Source organism: Pseudophryne corroboree (assembly GCF_028390025.1).
Source record: "Pseudophryne corroboree isolate aPseCor3 chromosome 3 unlocalized genomic scaffold, aPseCor3.hap2 SUPER_3_unloc_11, whole genome shotgun sequence".
In the NCBI taxonomy this organism is placed as follows: Eukaryota; Metazoa; Chordata; class Amphibia; order Anura; family Myobatrachidae; genus Pseudophryne; species Pseudophryne corroboree.
The window spans coordinates 2,505,769-2,527,690 of NW_026967499.1; the positions used below are offsets into that span (position 1 = coordinate 2,505,769).

Below are 21,922 nucleotides of genomic sequence, written 5' to 3' on the forward strand. Positions count from 1 at the left end.
CAGTAAAGCCTCTGCTGATATCCTTCCTCCTCATAGAGAATGGGACTGCCCAATCGACCTCATTCCAGGGAAGGTTCCACCGCGAGGCCGAACTTATCCGTTGTCTCTGCCCGAGACACACTCCATGGAAGAGTACATCAAAGAGAACCTGGCGAAGGGTTTCATCCGACCATCTTCTTCTCCAGCCGGCGCAGGCTTCTTCTTCGTTAAGAAGAAAGACGTGGTCTGCGTCCGTGCATCGACTACAGAGGTCTGAACGACATTACCGTCAAGAACCGATACCCTTTACCCCTGATTACCGAGCTCTTTGATAGAGTTAGTGGTGCAACCATTTTCACAAAGCTGGACTTGAGGGGTGCCTACAATCTCATCCGAATCCGTGAGGGTGACGAGTGGAAGACCGCCTTTAACACCCGTGACGGACATTATGAGTACCTCGTCATGCCCTTCAGATTGAGCAACGCTCCAGCAGTCTTCCAGCACTTCGTGAATGAGATCTTCAGGGACATCTTGTACCGCCATGTCGTGGTTTATCTAGACGACATCCTCATCTTTGCTAATAATCTCGAAGATCATCGTTTCTGGGTAAAAGAGGTTCTTTCCCGTCTCCGTGTCAATCACCTCTATTGTAAATTGGAGAAGTGTGTGTTTGAAGTTAAAACCATTCCGTTTCTAGGTTACATTGTGTCCGGTTCCGGACTAGAGATGGATCCTGAGAAACTCCAAGCAATCCAGAATTGGCCTATACCCTTAAGCCTCAAAGGGGTCCAGAGGTTCTTAGGGTTCGCCAATTATTATAGAAAATTTATACAAGACTTTTCCACCATTGTGGCGCCTATCACTGCATTAACCAAGAAAGGTGCTAATCCGTCCAAGTGGTCCGAGGAAGCTACACAGGCCTTTCACCTTCTGAAGCAACGGTTCATCTCTGCACCAGTTCTGAAACAGCCCGACACCGACTCTCCTTTTATCTTAGAGGTAGACGCCTCCTCCGTTGGAGTAGGAGCAGTGTTATCCCAGAGGGCCAAAGATGGACATCTACATCCTTGCAGTTTCTTCTCCCGGAAGTTCTCTCCAGCTGAGCGCAACTATGCCATTGGTGATCAGGAGTTGCTAGCCATCAAGCTCGCTCTGGAGGAGTGGAGATACCTGTTGGAGGGAGCTTCCCACTCAATCACCATACTCACTGACCACAAAAATCTTTTATATCTCAAAGGCGCACAATGTCTGAATCCTCGTCAGGCCAGATGGGCACTTTTCTTCTCTAGGTTTGACTTTAAACTCCAGTTCTGTCCGGGTTCTCAGAATCGTAAGGCCGATGCTCATGGGAGCAAGAAAATGAGTCCGAGTCTGCAGACAAGCATCCTATTATTAATCTGTTGGCATTCTCCACGGTAGGGATGGACTCTACGCCTCCACCAGGGAAAAGTTTTGTTAAGCCAGTTCTAAGGAAGAAGCTCATGCATTGGGCCCATGCTTCCCGTTTTGCTGGACATACAGGCATTCAGAAAACCTTTGAATTTATTTCTAGGTCCTACTGGTGGCCAACTCTGAAGAAGGACGTTATGGAATTTATTGCCTCCTGCCCAAAGTGTGCCCAACACAAAGTCTCCCGCCAGTCGCCTGCGGGGCAACTGGTTCCATTATCTGTTCCCCGTCGACCATGGACCCATTTGTCGATGGACTTTGTTTCCGATCTACCTATCTGCAACAAGTTTAATACCATCTGGGTGGTAGTTGACCGGTTCACCAAGATGGCACATTTCATTCCTCTCACCGGTCTTCCGTCAGCTTCCAAGTTGGCTCAAGTGTTTATACAAGAGATCTTCCGACTTCACGGTCTTCCTGAAGAGATCATCTCGGATCGTGGAGTACAATTTGTAGCCAAATTTTGGCGAAGTTTGTGTCAAGCCCTCCAAGTCAAGTTAAAGTTTTCCACGGCTTACCATCCTCAGACCAATGGTCAAACCGAGAGGGTGAATCAGGACTTGGAGGCCTTCCTCCGTATATATGTGTCTTCCTCTCAAGATGACTGGGTTCAACTCCTTCCTTGGGCCGAGTTCAGCCACAACAATCAATACCATTCCTCATCTTCTTCTACACCATTCTTCATTAATTATGGATTCCACCCTAAAGTCCCAGAATTCCAACCGCTTCCCGCAACTTCTGTTCCAGCAGTGGATGTCACCTTGCGTCAGTTTTCAAATAACTGGAGGAACGTCCGCGCAGCCCTGCTTAAAGCCTCATTCAGGTATAAGAAGTTTGCCGATAGGAAGCGTAGAGCGGTTCCTGCTCTCAAGGTGGGTGATCGTGTGTGGTTGTCCACGAAGAATTTGAGGTTGAGAGTTCCCAGCATGAAATTTGCACCTCGCTACATCGGACCCTTCAAGATTGAACAAGTCATCAATCCTGTTGCCTACAGGTTACAGTTACCATCCTTCTTGAAAATACCCAGGACATTTCATGTTTCTTTGTTGAAACCGCTGATCCTGAATCGGTTTCATTCCGCACTTCCTCCAGCTCCCAAAGTTCAGACTCAACGGGGAGTCGAGTACGAGGTGGCCAAGATTTTGGACTCACGTTTCCGTTACGGTCAGTTACAATACCTCATTGACTGGAAGGGCTATGGTCCTGAAGAACGCTCTTGGACCAATGCCTCAGACGTCCATGCTCCTGCCTTGGTCCGAAATTTCCACGCAAAGTTTCCTTTAAAGCCTAAGAAGTGTCCTGGGGCCACTCCTAAAGGGGGGGGGGTGCTGTCACGATCCGGGTATCTGGACGCCATTACTTACCCTTCAGATGCCTCCTAAGGCTGGCTCAGCGTTCCAGGACCGGATCCCGCTGTTCCTGAGTTTCCACATGCAGAATGTCAGAGTGGTGATTTCATCAGCCGCGGCCTCCGCTGTGCCCGCGTGGTTAAATGTGCGCTTGTCAGTCTGGCGTCCCCTGTCTCCTGTGGCCGGCGTCGCCATTACTGTTTCAATTCTCACATGGATTACAAACCAAACTTCCCTCCAAGTGTCTGCATGGGCGCAGCCATCTTGGATTTTGTCATCTGATCATTTCCACCAATCTGCTGTCTGTATTGTTGACTTGCATAATTGCCTAGCCAACCCCTTCCTTGCTGCAGGTATAAGTAAGCTGTGCCTGAGCAAGGAAGGCGTCAGTGCTTTGGCTGTCTAACCTAGTTCCAGTTTGTCTCTCTCCTGTGGTTGTCTTCCAGGTTCCAGATCCTGTCTCCAGACTTCTGCTACAGAGACCCGCACCAGCATTCCATCTGCGGTGTAGCCTGACTCTCCGATCCATTCTGGACTCACCTGTTTCCAGCTCAAACAATCACCTGCTTCCAGCCCAGCTTCCAGCAGTGTACAGCTTCTCTTAAAGGGCCGGTGTCCTTTTCTGCAGTTTACCACTCTCCACCGGTATTATTATTTCACCGCTCTCAAACTCCAAACTTCATTATTATTTCATCGCTCTCAAGTTTGTTTATTATTTAACTGGTCCCAGCCAGTATCCACTCCGTATCAACAACAGTCTGGTTCCAGCCAGTATCCACAGCAGCCGTTTTATCTTCAGCAGTCCAGCCTTTCCTGGAACACCGGCTGGTACGATCCTGGGTTCTCTCCATTGCTACAGTCAGGCCTGGTAAGGACTTTCCAACTAGAAGATTATAAGAACTGTCTCACACTACCAGTGCCTGTGGCCCTTGCCACCCTGTAGTACCCAGGAATTGTATTTATCCTCTGTTGACTTTTATGTTTCCTTTTACTGCTGCTGTGTTACGGAGTTTGTCATAATAAACATCATTGACTTTTATCCTGGTTGTCGTGGTCACGCCTTCGGGCACTTATTCTACATGTTACTTACATGTCTAGGGGTCTGATACAACCTCCCAGGTTCCGTTACATCTCAGCCCCTACAACTGAGGCTGCCTCCCGTCAGCTCAGGCCCTCAGTTGTGACACCCTGTATAGGAGGATGCCCCAGGTCGCTCCCCCTGTACAGTAGGACAACACATGCCACTCCCCTGTATTTTAATACAGCTCCCCTGAATATTAATACAACATATGCCGCTCCACCTGTATAGTACAATGCCACAGGACACAACACCTGTAATGTCCCGTTTATAGAATTACAGTAACGGCGGGTTCTGCGCCACCTGAATCACGGTAATGGCGGGATGTGCGCCATCTGTATTACAGAAACGGCGAGGTCTGCGCCATCTGTATTACGGTAACAGCGGGGACTGCGCCACCTGTATTACGGTAACGGTGGGGTCTGCACCACCTGTATTGCGATAACGGCTGGGTCTTGCGCCACCTGTATTACGGTAACAACGGGGTCTGCGCCACCTGTATTACGATAACGGCGGGGTCTGAGCCACCTGTATTACGGTAACGGCGGGGTCTTGCGCAACCTGTATTACGGCAATGGTGGGGTCTGCGCTACCTCTATTATGGTAACGGTGGGGTCTGCGCCACCTGTATTACGGTAACGGCTGGGTCTTGTGCCACCTGTATTACGGTAACGACGGGGTCTGCGCCACCTGTATTACGGCAACGGCGGGGTCTGCACCACCTGTATTACGGTAACGGCGGGGTCTGAGCCACCAGTATTACGGTAATAGGGGGTCTGCTCTACCTTTATTACGGTAATGGGGGGGTCTGCACCACCTGTATTACGGTATCGGCGGGGTCTGCACCACCTGTATTACAGTAACGGCGGAGTCTGCACCACCTGTATTACGGTAACGGTGGGGTCTGCGCCACCTGTATTACGGTAACGGCTGGGTCTTGTGCCACCTGTATTACGGTAACGGTGGGGTCTGCGCCACCTGTATTACGGTATCGGCGGGGTCTGCACCACCTGTATTACGGTAACGGCGGGGTCTGAGCCACCAGTATTACGGTAATGGGGGGTCTGCGCTACCTTTATTACGGTAATGGGGGGTCTGCGCCACCTGTATTACGGTAACGGCGGGGTCTGCGACACCTGTATTACGGTAACGGCGGGGTCTGAGCCACCTGTATTACGGTAACGGCGGGGTCTTGTGCCACCTGTCTTACAGTAACGGCGGGGTCTGCGCCACCTGTATTACGGTGACGGCGGGGTCTGCGTCCCCTGTATTACGGTAATGGCGGGGTCTGCGCCATCTGTATTACGGTAACGCTGAGGTCTGTGCCACCTGTATTACAGTAAGAGGACACTAGAGTGTCAGCCACCTGTACAGGGATAATGCAGCACCAGAGGCTGCTCCAGCTGCACTATAACAAGGCACCAGAGGCTGCTCCCCCTGTAGTACAGAACCTGACACCAGAGCTGCTCAGCCTATAGAATAATAATAATAATATCATTACCTGCTGCCAGACACAGCAATGGCTGCTCTCTGCTCCTGCTGCCTTGTGGGAATGATAGAAGGAAGGCGGAGCTCAGACCAGGGGAAAATGGCCGCCGCTCCTGACGTCACTACACGGCCAGGGAACCTATTGTTGCTGCCGGACTGGTCTACAAGAAAATGGCCGCCGGCCTCCTGCACTCAGGACATGTATAGTAATAGTCATTACAGAGGGCGGGAGTGTGGGAGGGGAGGAACCAGTCACTAGGAATCAGCTTGTGCCAATCACTCTTTACTTCCGGCCTGTGCGTTCCACCTTACTTCCGGGCTGTGCGTTCCACATACAGGAAGTGAGTTTTCATCGACAGCTGCAGCCTCCCAGTGTCCGTGGAGATCAGGTAATGGCGTCTTACTATACTACTAGCCTGTGGTGTCCTGTTATTGTTACTATACAGGGGGAGCAACCTGTGGTGTCCACTCCTGATATTTTTATTATACAGGGGGAGCAGCCTGTAGTGTCCTGTTATTGTTATACGGGGGAGCAGCCTGTGGTGTCTTGTTATTATTAATATACAGGGGGAGCAGCCTGTGGTGTCCTGTTATTGTTATTATACAGTGGGAGCAGCCTGTGGTGTCCTGTTATTGTTATTATACAGTGGGAGCAGCCTGTGGTGTCCTGTTATTGTTATTATACAGGAGGAGCAGCCTGTGGTGTCCTGTTCTTATTATTATACAGGCGGAGCGGAGCAGTCTGTGGTTTCATGTTATTATTATACAGGAGGAGCAGCCTGTGGTGTCCTGTTATTATTATTATACAGAAGGAGCAGCCTGTGGTGTCCTGTTATTATTATACAGGGGGAGCAGCTTGTGGTGTCTTGTTATTATTAATATACAGTGGGAGCAGCCTGTGGTGTCCTGTTATTGTTATTATACAAGGGGAGCAGCCTGTGGTGTCCTGTTATTGTTATTATACAGGAGGAGCAGCCTGTGGTGTCCTGTTATTATTATTATGTCAGCTGCAGAGCATTACTACACCACTGGCAGTGTGACCACTGCAGAGCATTACTCCACCACTGGCAGTGTGACAGCTGCAGAGCATTACTCCACCACTGGCAGTGTGACAGCTGCAGAGCATTACTAATAATTGGGGAATACCAGGTAGGCGCTCTATCCAAATGATGCAACCAAAACATAAAAACAATATAAACAGTAATATAGATCAAAACATATACTAATGGGTGTTACCCTGAGGTGTATGATATCTCTGGTATACATGATATACACAATGAGTTTACACAAAGGTATCACTGATAAAATCAATGTAAAAGGAAAACGCTGATCCTTCTACATAGGAGACTCTCAGAGGTTTTGTCAGTCTCTTATAGTAAATGAGCAGCGCACAGTGTGAGTGAGAAGAAATCCTCCAGCTCTTGAAAAAGCTGCCCGGTGTGCGGAGAAACGCGTTGAGGGCATAGAGAGAGGGATTGCTGATACCTATAGTGCCCACAGAAGAAGATACAACCTCCAATAGCTGATGGTTCACCAATTGCCGGCAAATGTGAAATGAACATCGTGGAGAGACTGCACCATGTGTTCCTCCCTATTCCGGGTAAGTCCAGACACTGTGCTGCTGATACAAACCTCACCCGTGCTGGGAGTACGAGACAGCGGCTCTGCGCATCCACATTGCACCGCACGACAGGGAACAGCTCATAGCAGACCGCGCCGCCCGCAGCTTCTTCACCCGGGCAAAGGGTGATACGGAGCGGGTCTGTAGTATCAACTTTGTGCCGCAAGGACTACCAACACTGGTGCAGTGACTACTAACCACCATCACATCTATACACATGTATACTCACTTTGTTGTTACACCGGAACTAAGCGGATGGACAATTACCATATAAAGGTCATTCTGGTTCAGGACACATTCCTGTATGAACCATATCAGATGGAGGATTTCTTCTCACTCACACTGTGCGCTGCTCATTTACTATAAGAGACTGACAAATCCTCTGAGAGTCTCCTATGTAGAAGGATCAGCGTTTTCCTTTTACATTGATTTTATCAGTGATACCTTTGTGTATACTCATTGTGTATATCGTTTATACCAGAGATATCATATACCTCAGGGTAACACCCATTAGTATATGTTTTGCTCTATATTATAGTTTATATTGTTTTTATTTTCTTGTGTGTAATAAACAGTGTTTTTAATTATGTTATGGCTGCATCATTTAGATAGAGCGCCTACCTGCTATTCCCCACATTTGTCTCTGTATGAGGAGGCCGGCTACCCCTCTCCAGGTGGCTGCTAATCCTAAGGTGTATACCATCACAGACCTGCCCAGCGCCAACAGACCTTGTGTTTTCATGCTGTGTGCGCTGCCAACATCTGCACCCATGCAGCAAGTAGGGGAGGGCAGCATCTAGAAGCAGGCACAGAGCGGCACTTACTCCTCCAGGGGGCTCGCAGCAGCTCATCCTTCCTAGGCTGCAGAGGGTGTGGGTAGGAGGCAGGGGGCTGCGGGTCTAGCATGGCAGGAGCCTCTGGTATGGGAGGGCTGGGTTATAGCCTGCAGGCAGCTGGCACTGTACCCCGCTCGTGGCTGCTGCTGCTGATCCCGTCCGAGCCCCATCTCATGTTACTCCATGCGGCTGCTCCCCTTTCTGTCTCCTGCCGCCTTTCCCCTGTCTGTCTCCGGCTGCCTTTCCCCTGTCTGTCTCCGGCTGCCTTTCCCCTATCTGTGTCTTGCTGCCTTTCCCTGTCTGTCTCCTGCCGCCTTTCCCTGTCTGTCTCCGGCCGCCTTTCCCCTGTCTGTCTCCGGCCGCCTTTCCCCTGTCTGTCTCTGGCCGCCTTTCCCCTGTCTGTCTCTGGCCGCCTTTCCCCTGTCTGTCTCTGGCCGCCTTTCCCCTGTCTGTCTCCGGCCGCCTTTCCCCTGTCTGTCTCCGGCCGCCTTTCCCCTGTCTGTCTCCGGCTGCCTTTCCCCTGTCTGTCTCTGGCTGCCTTTCCCCTGCCTGTCTCCTGCCTCCTTTCCCGTGCATGTCTCCTGCCACCACCCACCCTACAGCCTCATGCCAGTTTACTGCCACCCCCACCCTGCCGCCCCCCCCTGCCTGTCTCCAGCCGCCTTCCCCCTGCCTGTCTCCAGCCGCCTTCCCCCTGCCTGTCTCCTGCCACCCCTTGACTGTCTCCGGCCGACATTCCCTTGCCTGTCTCCTGCCGCCTTTCTCCTGCAACCTTTCCCCTGCTTGGCTCCTGCCGCTTTTCCAGGAGACCCTGTCCCTTCACAGTGTACTGAACATCAGCTAATTGTGACTCCACCCACAATAGCGCTACACTCTAGATCAGGCCCACTATGCAGTACAGCCTTATGGGGCTGGGTCACAGGAACCTCGGAGACACTGACCAGGACTCTATGGCTGTGGGGAAATAGGAGACTTAATGACCACTCTATTCCATATTTACTATGTTACATGTGCAATATGTTTTATGTATTATATTTATTCCAAAGAACTCCAGCTGTGAGGAACGGAGTCTTTATTACACATCACACCTTCTGTATTCTCTCTAATTCATCAAGGATGGACAAAGACAGGAGTCACAGGACTGAGAGGATAATAAATATCACCCTGGAGATCATTTACCTGCTGACTGGGGAGGTGAGTGGATCTGGGAGCGTCACAGTGAACTCAAATCTATAGTAATAATACAGGGACATGACTGGGGAGGTGAGAGGATCTGGGAGTGTCACAGTGAAATCACTAATATCTATAGTAATAATACAGGGACATGACTGGGGAGGCGAGAGGATCTGGGAGTGTCACAGTGACATCACTTTTATATCTATAGTAATAATAAAGGACATGACTGGGTAGGTGAGGGTAATGACATCACTTATATCTATAGTAATAATACAGGGACATGACTGGGGAGGTGAGAGGATCTGGGAACATCACTGTGACCTTTTATCTATAGCAATAATACAGGGACATGACTGGGGAGGTGAGTGTATCTGGGAGCATCACAGTGAACTCATATCTATAGTAATAATACAGGGACATGCCTGGGGAGGTGAGAGGATCTGGGAGTGTCACAGTAACATCACTTATGTCTATAGTAATACAGGGACATGACTGGGGAGGTGAGAGGATCTGGGAGTGTCACAGTGACATCACTTATATCTATAGTAATAATACAGGGACATGACTAGGGAGGTGACAGGATCTGGGAGCATCACTGTGACCTTATATTTCTAGTAATAATACCGGGACATGACTGGGTAGGTGAGAGGATCTGGGAGCATCATTGTGATCTTATAGCTATAGTAATAATACAGGGACATGACTGGGGAGGTGAGGGGATCTGGAAGCATCACTGTGACATCACTTATGTCTATAGTAATAATACAGGTATATGACTGGGGAGGTGAGGGGATCTGGGAGTGTCACATTGACATCACTTATATCTATAGTAATAATAAAGGGACATGACTGTGGAGGTGAGTGAATCTGGGAGCACCACTGTGACCTTATATCTATATTAATAATACGTATATGACTAGAGAGGTGAGTGGATCTGGGAGTGTCACAGTGACATCACTAATATCTATAGCAATACAGGGACATGACTGGGGAGGTCAGGGGATCTAGGAGACGCACAGTGACGTGACATATATAGTAATAATACAGGGACATGACTGGGGAGGTGAGGGGATCTGGGAGTGTCACTGTGACATCACTTATATCTAAACTAATAATACAGGGACATGACTGGGAAGGTGAGGAGATCTGGGAGCGTCACTGTGACATCACTTATATCTAAACTAATAATACAGGGACATGACTGGGAAGGTGAGGAGATCTGGGAGCGTCACTGTGACATCACATATCTATCGTACTAATACAGGGACATGACTGGGGAGGTGAGGGGATCTGGGAGCGTCACAGTGACATCACTAATATCTGTAGTCATAATAGAGGGACGTGACTTGGGAGGTGAGGGAATCTGGGAGTGTCTCAGTGACCTAACTTATATCTATAGTAATAATACAGGGACATGACTGGGGAGGGTGAGGGGATCTGGGAGTGTCATAGTGACACACATCTATAGTAATAATACAGGGACATGACTGGGGAGTTGAGGGGATCTGGGATTGTCACTGTGACATCACTTATATCTCCTATATATTTGTCTTAATCTGTGACTCTGTGCTGTAACGCTGGGCGGAGTTACAGTGGTGGGTGGAGTTATTCAAATGAGTCACAGAACTGGGCAAATCTATAGGAGAGCAGCAGCAGAAGCAGATGGTATGGGCATGTGACAGGCAGGGGTGCATACCTCCCAGCTTTCTTCAGACAGGAGGGACACACACACACGCACACACACACACACAAAACACCACACACACACACACAAAACACCACACGGCGAAAAGGGGGCGTGGTCAACGAAAGGGGCGTGGCTTCACGGGAGGGTCCCTGTTTTCGTCAGTGAGGGGGCATGCCCAGCGCTCTGTGAGCTGCTGGCATGCCCCCAGGGGCAGATTATGAGTCTGGGGGGCCCAGGGCACTTAAGACAAGGGGCCCTATCTCATTGCTGAGCCTGCTGTGGGATTGGGGCGTGGCCTAATCACGCCCACGAAGCCACGCCCCCTTATGCAAATTCCAGGCATTTTTTTTTTATGGGATTTTGGCCCCTCAGCTAGAGGTAAATCCAGAGGAGGTGGTCGCTCCCCCCTACACACCCGCACAGGCAGAAGAAAGCAGGGAGACTGCTGCCTCCCTGCAACACCACAGACCTGCCGACACGCAGCAGCCTCCCTCCAACACCACAGACCTGCCGACACGTAGCAGCCTCCCTCCAACACCACAGACCTGCCGACACGCAGCAGCCTCCCTCCAACACCACAGACCTGCCGACACGCAGCAGCCTCCCTCCAACACCACAGACCTGCCGACACGCAGCAGCCTCCCTCCAACACCACAGACCTGCCGACACGCAGCAGCCTCCCTCCAACACCACTGACCTGCCGACACGCAGCAGCCTCCCTGCACCACCACAGACCTGCCGACACGCAGCAGCCTCCATGCACCACCACAGACATGCCGACACGCAGCAGCCTCCCTGCACCACCACATACCTGCCGACACGCAGCTGCCTCCCTGTAACACCACAGACCTGTTAAGGGGGCGTAGCCCCTTGCGACGGTGTGAAGAGCGCCCGTAGGGCGCGATGAAGCACCTAGTCTATTGTAATAATATGAGAACATGACTGGGGAGGTGAGGGGATCTGGGAGCGTCACTGTGAAGTCACATATCTATAGTAATAATACAGAGACATGACTGGGGAGGTGAGGGGATCTGGGAGAGGCGCAATGATGTCACATATCTATAGTAATAATACAAGGACATGACTGGGGAGGTAAGGTGACCTGGGAGTGGCACAGTGATGTCACTTTTATCTATTGTAATAATACAGCGATGTGACTGGGGAGGTGAGAGGATCTGGGAGCGTCACAGTGACGTCACTCATATCTATAGTAATAATACAGGGACATGACTGGGGAGGTGAGATCTTGGAGCGTCACAATGACCTCACTTATATCTGTAGCAATAATACAGAGATGTGACTGGGAGGGGCGAGGGGATCTCTGAGTGTCACAGTAATGTCACTTTTATCTTTAGTTATAATACAGGGATATGACTGGGGAGGTGAGGGAATCTGTGAGTGTCACAGTGACATCACTTATATCAATAGCAATAATACAGGGACATGACTGGGGAGGTTAGCGGATCTGGGAGCTATACAGTGACATGACTTTTATCTATATTAGTAATACAGGGACATGACTGAGAAGGTGTGGGGATCCGAGAGCATTACAGTGACGTCACTAATATCCATAGTCATAATACAGGGACATGACTGGGGAGGTGAGATGATTTAGAAGCGTCACTGTGAAGTCACTTATATCTATAGTAATAATACAGGGACATTAATGGGGAGGTGAGGGAGTATAGTAGCATAACTAACATCACTTATTTTTAGTAATACAGGGACATGACTGGGGAGGTGAGGGGATCTGGGAGAGTCACTGTGACATCACTTATATCTATAGTAATAATACAGGGACATGACTGGGGAGGTGAGGGGGATCTGGGAGCGTCACTGTGACTCACATCTATAGTAATAATACAGGGACATGACTGGGGAGTTGAGGGGATCTGGGATTGTCACTGTGACACCAATTATATCTATTGTAATACGAGAACATGACTGGGAAGGTGAGGGGATCTGGGAGCGTCACTGTGAAGTCACATATCTTTAGTAATAATACAGGGACATTACTGGGGAGGTGAGGGGATCTGGGAGAGGCGCAATTATGTCACATATCTATAGTAATAATACAAGGACATGACTGGGGAGGTAAGGTGATCTGGGTGTGGCACAGTGATGTCACTTATATCTATAGCAATAATACAGGGAGATGACTGGGGAGGTGAGGGAATCTGGGAGTTTCACAGTGACTTCACTTATATCTATAGTAATAATACAGGGACATGACTGGGGAGGTGAGGGAATCTGGGAGTTTCACAGTGACTTCACATATCTATAGTAATAATACAGGGACATGACTGGGGAGGTGAGGGGATCTGGGAGTGTCACAGTGACGTCACTCATATCTATAGTAATACAGGGACATGACTGGGGAGGTGGGGGGATCTGGAAGCATCACTGTGAAGTCACATATCTATAGTAATAATACAATGACATGACTGGGGAGGTGAGGGGATCTGGGAGCGTCACAATGACCTCACTTATATCTGTAGCAATAATACAGAGATGTGACTTGGTGGGGTGAGGGGATCTGGGAGCGTCACAGTAATGTCACTTTTATCTATAGTAATAATACAGGGATATGACTGGGGTGGTGAGGGAATCTGTGAGTGTCAAAGTGACATCACTTCTATCAATAGTAATAATACAGGGACATGACTGGGGAGGTGAGGGGATCTGGGAGCGTCAATGTGACATCACATATCTATAGTAATTATACAGGGCCATGACTGGGGAGGTTAGCGGATCTGGGAGCTATACAGTGACATTGCTTTTATCTATAGTAGTAATACAGGGACATGACTGAGAAGGTGAGGGGATCCGAGAGCATTACAGTGACGTCACTAATATCTATAGTCATAATACAGGGACATGACTGGGGAGGTGAAGGGATTTTGGAGCTTCATAGTGACGTCACTCATATCTATAGAAATAATACAGGGACATGACTGGGGAGGTGAGATGATTTAGAAGCATCACTGTGAAGTCACTTATACCTATAGTAATAATAAAGGGACATGCCTGGGGAGGTGAGGGGGGGGTCTGGGAGTGTATATATTGATATTTGATGTCTCCTCCCTTACTCAGGATTACACAGTAGTGAAGAAGACATCCAATGAGTGTGAGATACTCAACAGCCATCCCTGTGTGTCAGGAGGTCTGAGTAGAACCCAGAGCCACATCCCAGTGCCTCCACCTAACTCACTAATACATGAGAGACCCAATGACCAAAAGATCCTGGAACTCACCAACAAGATCATTCAGCTGCTGACTGGAGAGGTGACTGCTGGGAATGGGACATTATACAGTAACACCAGGGGATGTGTCTGGGTGATGACTGGAGAGGTGACTGCTGGGAATGGGACATTATACAGTAACACCGGGGGATGTGTCTGGGTGATGACTGGAGAGGTGACTGCTGGGAATGGGACATTATACAGTAACACCAGGGGATGTGTCTGGGTGATGACTGGAGAGATGACTGCTGGGAATGGGGCATTTTTCAGTAACACCAGGGGATGTTTCTGGGTGATGACTGGAGAGGTGACTCCTGGGAATGGTACATTATACAGTAACACCAGAGGACGTGTCTGGGTGATGACTGTATCACTCTGTGTCAGGTTCCTATAAGGTGTCATGATGTCACTGTCTATGTCTCCATGCAGGAGGGGGAGTATATAGAGGAACACAGGGGTCTGTACAAGGACGTGATGATGGAGAATCACCGGCCCCTCACATCTCTGGATAAGAGGAGACTGTCATGTATTGTACAGGGGAGAGCAGGTATGGGGGCCCCCTATATACACACATCATCTGATAATCACATATATACACTGTACTCAGTCACTGTGTGTCTCCTACAGAAGGACCCAGTAACCGAGATATCTCAGAGAGATGTCCCCGTCCTCTGTATACCCAGGACTGTACAGAGGAGTATCACAGGATCCCACAGGAGGATCAGGTAGGTGGGCTATAGGGTCTCCCCAATAAACCAAAGTGACTGTCACTATATTTGTGTAGAGGAGCTGTGTGTCATTATATTTGTCTTGTTTACATAGGGTGAAGCCCAATTAAATAATATTAAAATCAAAGATACAGAGGGAGAAGAAGAGACGTATGTGACTGATATAAAGGCAGAAGATATAGAGGGAGAAGAAGAGACGTATGTGACTCATATAAAGGCAAAAGACATAGATGGAGAAGAAGAGACATATGTGACTGATATAAAGGCAGAAGATATAGAGGGAGAAGAAGAGACGTATGTGACTGATATAAAGGCAGAAGATATAGAGGGAGAAGAAGAGACGTATGTGACTGATATAAAGGCAGAAGATATAGAGGGAGAAGAAGAGACGTATGTGACTGATATAAAGGCAGAAGATATAGATGGAGAAGAAGAGACGTATGTGACTGATATGAAAGCAGAAGATATAGATGGAGAAGAAGAGACGTATGTGACTGATATGAAGGCAGAAGATACAGAGGGAGAAGAAGAGACGTATGTGACTGATATAAAGGCAGAAGATATAGAAGGAGAAGAGATGTACGTGACTGATATGAAGGCAGAAGATACAGAGGGAGAAGAAGAGACATATGTGACTGATATAGAGACAGAAGATACAGAGGTAGAAGAAGAGACGTATGTGAGGGGTGATCAGCAGTGTAAGGAGGAGGAGATCCCTACAGATATCAGCACAGGTGAGTAATAAACACTTATTATAGAAGAGAGTCACATATTCTCCTTCCTCAGTCACTACATCAATCTCTTATCCTACACCCTCCTCTGTCAGTACAAATTAATGAGGAATTTGTTTTTTCCCAGTATGGAGTCAAGAGCCATCACCTCTATTATACTCCTGCTCTCACCCTCACATCATGTCACTGTGTGTTACCATCCCAGAGATCTGACCAGTCTCTTCCCCACACTCTCTAGGGTATATTGTACATCAGGAGCCATCAGCCCCTATTATACTCCAGCTCTCCGCCTCACATCATGTCACTGTGTGTTAGGTGTATCATACATCAGGAGCCATCAGCCCCTATTATACTCCTGCTCTCCCCCTCACATCATGTCACTGTGTGTTACCAGCCCTGAGATCTGACCAGTCTCCTCCCCACACTCTCTGGTATATCTCATACATCAGGAGCCATCAGCCCCTATTATACTTCTGCTCTCCCACTCACATCATGTCACTATGTGTTACCAGCCCAGAGATCTGACCAGTCTCCTCCCCACACTCTCTGGTGTATCTCATACATCAGGAGCCATCAGCCCCTATTATACTCCTGCTCTCCTTCTCACATCATGTCACTGTGTTATACCAGCCCAGAGATCTGACCAGTCTCCTCCCCACACTCAAAATTGGGCGCTAATGTTTAAATCAAATGCTAGCTGCACGTTCCTGGGTCCTGGTTCGTAAGCCACCAATTGATTATAACAAGACAAAACGAATTGGAACAGCGCTTAGCATTTAATTAAAGCTTTTTTTTTATATTATTTTACTATAAAATTGAATAAAAATAAAAATAAAAGAATTATATAATTTATACAATTACCGGCCGGATTTCTTGTTTTTAGCAATCAATACATGACACAATTAATATATATAAAATACATAACTGTTGTACACAGCGAGAAAATTCCTCCTGAAGATATATATTTTTGTGCACAACAGGATATACTCCACTAATTAAGAGAAAAACTACTTTAATGACAGTTATGACTTGGCAGGCGTCCCTGCACTTATGATTTGCCCAATACTGTCCGTTTGGTTTAAGGAAAAGGATTTGGAAAGATATTGTCCACTTTGTCCTTCCTTTAAACAGCAGAATATAAAGGCAGTCTCTGTGTAAAATGTGGGGGAGTTCAAATAACGGACTGTCCATGTATCAGCATAACGACATATCTCACAGCTATTTGTATTAAGCTGAAATTAAGATACTCTCTTCAGCTTAATACAAATAGCTGTGAGATATGTCGTTATGCTGATACATGGACAGTCCGTTATTTGAACTCCCCCACATTTTACACAGAGACTGCCTTTATATTCTGCTGTTTAAAGGAAGGACAAAGTGGACAATATCTTTCCAAACATTGTGCTGCCATCTGCATTTTCAGGACAGCCTGGAACGATTTGGTAATTAAGGAGGTAATTTACCAAATCCTTTTCCTTAAACCAAACGGACAGTATTGGGCAAATCATAAGTGCAGGGACGCCTGCCAAGTCATAACTGTCATTAAAGTAGTTTTTGTCTTAATTAGTGGAGTATATCCTGTTGTGCACAAAAATATATATCTTCAGGAGGAATTTTCTCGCTGTGTACAACAGTTATGTATTTTATATATATTAATTGTGTCATGTATTGATTGCTAAAAACAAGAAATCCGGCCGGTAATTGTATAAATTATATAATTCTTTTATTTTTATTTTTATTCAATTTTATAGTAAAATAATATAAAAAAAAGCTTTAATTAAATGCTAAGCGCTGTTTCAATTCGTTTTGTCCTCCCCACACTCTCTGGTGTATCTCATACATCAGGAGCCTTCAACCACTATTATACTCCTGCTCTCTCCTTCACATCATGTCACTGTGTTACCAGCCCAGAGATCTGACCAGTCTCCTCCCAACACTCTCTGGTCTAACCCTCCCTCCCCCACAGCCTAACCCTCCCTGGGGGATGCCTAACCCCCCCTACACGCTGCCTAACCATTCCTCCCCCACAGCCTGTTCCTATCCCTACCCAGCGGTGCTAACCCTTCTCCCTGAAGCCTAACCCTAACTCTCCCTCCCCCACAACCGAACCCGCCCTCCCCCATAGCATAACCCTCCCCGGGGGGTGCCTAACCCCCCCTATCCGCAGCCTATCTCCCTCACAGCCTAACCCTCCCCTGGGGATGCCTAACACCCCCTACCTGCAGCCTAATCCTCCCTCCCCAACAGCCTGTCCCTAACCCTCCCCAGTGGTACTAACCCTTCTTCCTGCAGCCTAAACCTAGCCCTCCCTCCCCCACAACCTGTCCCTAACCCTCCCCAGTGGTGCTAAGCCTTACCCTTCTCTCTGCAGCCTAACCCTCCCTCCCCCACAGCCTAGCCCCCCCACCCTAGCAGCCTAACCCTATCCCTCTCTGGGGATGCCTAACTCTAAATCCCCACCTACCCACAGCCTAACCCTAACCATCTCACCCCTGCAGCCAAAAGCACCTCCAAGTCAGGTGACCAGAATACAGCCTGTGGCTTCAGCAGCATTGCTAGGCTGCGGCAGTAAACGCTGCCCGGAGTAAGCGTAGCCAGCGGCTTTAGGGCAGTAGGAGTGGGGTGACTTAATGGATTGGGTCTTGGTCCCAGCGGCGGCTGAGAGCTCTCAGGTAGGGTAGATAAATAGCCACTTAGTGAGGAGAGCTCCAGAAAGCACGTCTGGATGGACCACACCCCTATTATTTATTATTTTATATACTAACAGGGGTGACAGGTGTGGTATATCCCTGCAAAGGCAGATCCAATCTCTTTCTCATCAGACTCTGCTGTCTTCCCTGCACTCTCACTCAGATGTTCACTGCTGCCAGTAGCACACGTATGAGAAGCAGAAGTATGGCGGCAGCTGTATAGATTCTGATATGTAATTCTCTGTATCATACTTACCATACACACATCGTCCTTATTACTATTGAGAGAATAGAGGTAAGACACTGATGATGGGGTGTAACAGTGTATTATAACCTAGCAGATGATGATGATGATTACAGGGTATTATATGGTGTATTGCATGTAAAGTACCTTGTTCCACACCTACTCTGCTGTAGCAATATACCTTATATAAGGGTGAGTAACACATGTTCAGGCTTACCAGCATATGAGCACACACATAAAGGAATACTACCTTACTAATGCTTCCAGGAGTAACGTTAGGAGACATTTCTCTGATCCATCAGCTCATATGACTGATGTTATTGTTCATCTAGAATCTCCAATTCATACGATATGTTCCCCATCCATTGTTTTATATTGGTGCTGACATAGGACTTGGCAAGTGACTACATCTCCATTTATACTTCATGGTTAGTTACCAGTACAAGAGAGAGGTATATCTAAGTCTTATTATAATATTATATTTGTTATTGTGAGTATTCTCAGGAGGGTGGACACAATGATTGAGACACAATATTATAAAGCCTTCATTAAAAGTTATGTTTTATTATACACACACATTTACAATTAAGTGTCTCAGAGAGTCGTCTTTTCCTATTGTTTACAAGATTAATATTGTTACAGAAAATGTCACATTTCCATAATGTACTTTATTACCAGCAGATGGACACACAAGCAGGAATATCTCAGAAGGACATCTAATGTTATCCCCGGATTGTGACATAAATGATAATGACAGTAGACAGGATTCTCCAGGAGATAACCCCATTACCCCAATTATACATCCAGCTCTATCAGCTGGTCCCTCTGATCCTGGGAAATGTTCTCCTGATCACTCTGATATTGGTGCATCTGTTACAGCTCTGACAGTAGATACAGTGTTTCCATGTTCTATAGATGCCAAATGTTTTACACAGAACACAAAGCTTATTACCCATCAGGCAGCTAAGGCAGGTGAGAAGCCATTTCCATGTTCTGAGTGTGGGAAATGTTTTGCACGGAAATCGCATCTTGTTATACATCAGAGAAGTCACACAGGTGAGAAGCCATATTCTTGCTCTGAGTGTGGGAAATGTTTTTCCCAGAAATCACATCTTGTTCTACATCAGAGAAGTCACACAGATGAGAGGCCGTTTTCTTGCTCTGAGTGTGGGAAATGTTTTTCCCAGAAATCACATCTTGTTCTACATCAGAGAAGTCACACAGATGAGAGGCCGTTTTCTTGCTCTGAGTGTGGGAAATGTTTTAGATGGAAATCACAACTTGTTACACATCACAGAAGTCACACAGGTGAGAAGCCATTTTCTTGCTCTGAGTGTGGGAAACATTGTTTAAATAAATCACATCTTGTTATACATCAGAGAAGTCACATAGGTGAGAAGCCATTTTCTTGCTCTGAATGCGGGAAATGTTTTTCCCAGAAATCATATCTTGTTATACATCAGAGAAGTCACACAGGTGAGAAGCCATTTTCTTGCTCTGAGTGTGGGAAATGTTTTAGATGGAAATCACAACTTGTTACACATCACAGAAGTCACACAGGTGAGAAGCCATTTTCTTGCTCTGAGTGTGGGAAACATTGTTTAAATAAATCACATCTTGTTATACATCAGAGAAGTCACACAGGTGAGAAGCCATTTTCTTGCTCTGAATGCGGTAAATGTTTTTCCCAGAATTCACCACTTGTTACACATCAGCGAAGTCACACAGGTGAGAAGCCATTTTCTTGCTCTGAGTGCGGGAAATATTTTTCCCAGAAATCATATCTTGTTATACATCAGGGAAGTCACACAGGTGAGAAGCCATTTTCTTGCTCTGAGTGTGGGAAATGTTTTAGATGGAAATCACAACTTGTTACACATCACAGAAGTCACACAGGTGAGAAGCCATTTTCTTGCTCTGAGTGTGGGAAACATTGTTTAAATAAATCACAACTTGTTATACATCAGAGAAGTCACACAGGTGAGAAGCCATTTTCTTGCTCTGAATGCGGGAAATGTTTTTCCCAGAAATCACCACTTGTTACACATCAGCGAAGTCACACAGGTGAGAAGCCATTTTCTTGCCCTGAGTGTTGGAAACGTTTTACACGGAAATTATATCTTGTTAGACATCAGAACTCACACAAGTGAGAATATATTTCCATGTTCTGAGTGTGGGAAATGTTCTGCACACAAATCAGATCTTAGAAACCATGAGAGAAGTTGCACAGGTGAGAAGCCATTTTCTTGCTCTTAGTGCGGGAAATGTTTTACATAGAAATCACAACTTGTTACACATCACAGAAGTCACACAGGTGAGAAGCCATTTCCATACTCTGAGAAATAAATCGGCACTTGTTGCACACATTAGACATCACTCAGGTGAGGAACCATTTTAATCTTCTGGAGTATACTCCTCATTGCCATGCATTGTTCTTCAAAGTTCTTATCCTATCTCCTATGCTTTTTGCAATATACATGTTACCACTGGATGAAATAATCAGGTGTCATGCCCTCATCTACCACTGCTATGCAGATGACCTGTCTTTTGATCCAGGTACTGAGAAACCAGTACCAATCCTAAATGGTTGTCTAGCTGAGCTCCAGGTGTGGGTGATGCCAGTTGGCTGTGACTCAGTCCTGGTGAAACAGGTCCTTATGATAGAAGCTCACCAATAAACGGCAGGGCTACAACTCAGCTTTACTACCAACCAGACGCCACATAACACCCATTCTCTGTTCCCTCCACCGGCTGCCTGTAAGATGGTGACTGTTACATAATCTTACTGACTCTCCCAGCCCTACATGACCAGGGTCCAAGGTACCAGAAGCAGCTTCTGACTCCTTACTGTCCTACTTGCTTCCATCTGCAGATGGACTGTTACCAGCAATACCAAGAAACCCCAAGCAGTGCTGAGATGTCAGAGGGGAGACAGGGTGGGTGGCACTATTGCTGTATCGGTGGCACTGTCTGGGTAATATTATCCCCAAGCAGAGCTGAGGGGGTACTCAGGGTGGCTGGCAGTAGTGGGGACTGCAGGAGGCAGTGTATGTGTGAGAATCTTGTCCTCAAGCAGAGTTAAGGTGTCAGAGGGGGAGACAAGGTGGTGAAAGTAGTGGAAAGGAGACAGGGCGGATGGCAGTAGTGAGCGGAGACAGGGTGGGTGGCAGTAGTTGGGGGAGACAGGGTGGTGGCAGTAGTGGGGGGAGACAGGGTGAGTGGCAGTAGTGGAAGGAGACAGGGCGGTGACAGTAGTGGGGGAGACAGGGCAGTGGCAGTAGTGGGGGGAGAGGGTGGGTAGCAGTGTGGGGGAGGCAGGGCGAATGGCATTAGTGGAGGGAGGCAGGGCGGTGGCAGTAGTGGGTGTAGACAGGGCGGTGGCAGTAGTGTGGGGGGAGATGGTGGGTAGCAGTAGTGGGGGAGACAGAGCAGTGGCAGTAGTGGGGGAAGACAAGGCGGTGGCAGTAGTGTGGGGGAGTCAGAGCGGTAGCAGTAGTGGGGGGAGACAGGGTGGGTAGCAGTAGTGGGGGAGACAGGGCGGTGGCAGTAGTGGGGGAAGACAGGGCGGTGGCAGTAGTGGGGAAATACAGGGTGGGTAGCAGTAGTGGGGGGAGACAGGGCGAG

The 21,922-nt window shown here is 47.7% G+C and overlaps 1 protein-coding gene across 3 annotated transcripts; it reads left to right on the top strand.

The window, feature by feature from the left end:
• The first annotated feature begins 5,643 nt into the window (after nucleotides 1-5,643).
• On the top strand, nucleotides 5,644-21,553 carry LOC134983279 (zinc finger protein ZFP2-like). 3 transcript variants are annotated; one of them, XM_063948999.1, is made up of 7 exons: nucleotides 5,644-5,732; nucleotides 8,916-8,994; nucleotides 13,757-13,948; nucleotides 14,335-14,452; nucleotides 14,533-14,630; nucleotides 14,728-15,367; nucleotides 18,977-21,553. In XM_063948999.1, the coding sequence occupies exons 2-7, from the start codon at nucleotides 8,917-8,919 to the stop codon at nucleotides 20,446-20,448; spliced, it is 2,598 nt and encodes an 865-aa protein (XP_063805069.1). In that variant the 5' UTR covers nucleotides 5,644-5,732; nucleotide 8,916; the 3' UTR covers nucleotides 20,449-21,553. The 3 variants fall into 3 exon arrangements, with proteins under 3 accessions (XP_063805069.1, XP_063805067.1, XP_063805068.1); XM_063948997.1 differs by lacking the exon at nucleotides 5,644-5,732 and having other exon boundaries at nucleotides 8,472-8,994; XM_063948998.1 differs by lacking the exon at nucleotides 5,644-5,732 and having other exon boundaries at nucleotides 8,472-8,994; nucleotides 18,980-21,553.
• Nucleotides 21,554-21,922: the final 369 nt, after the last annotated feature.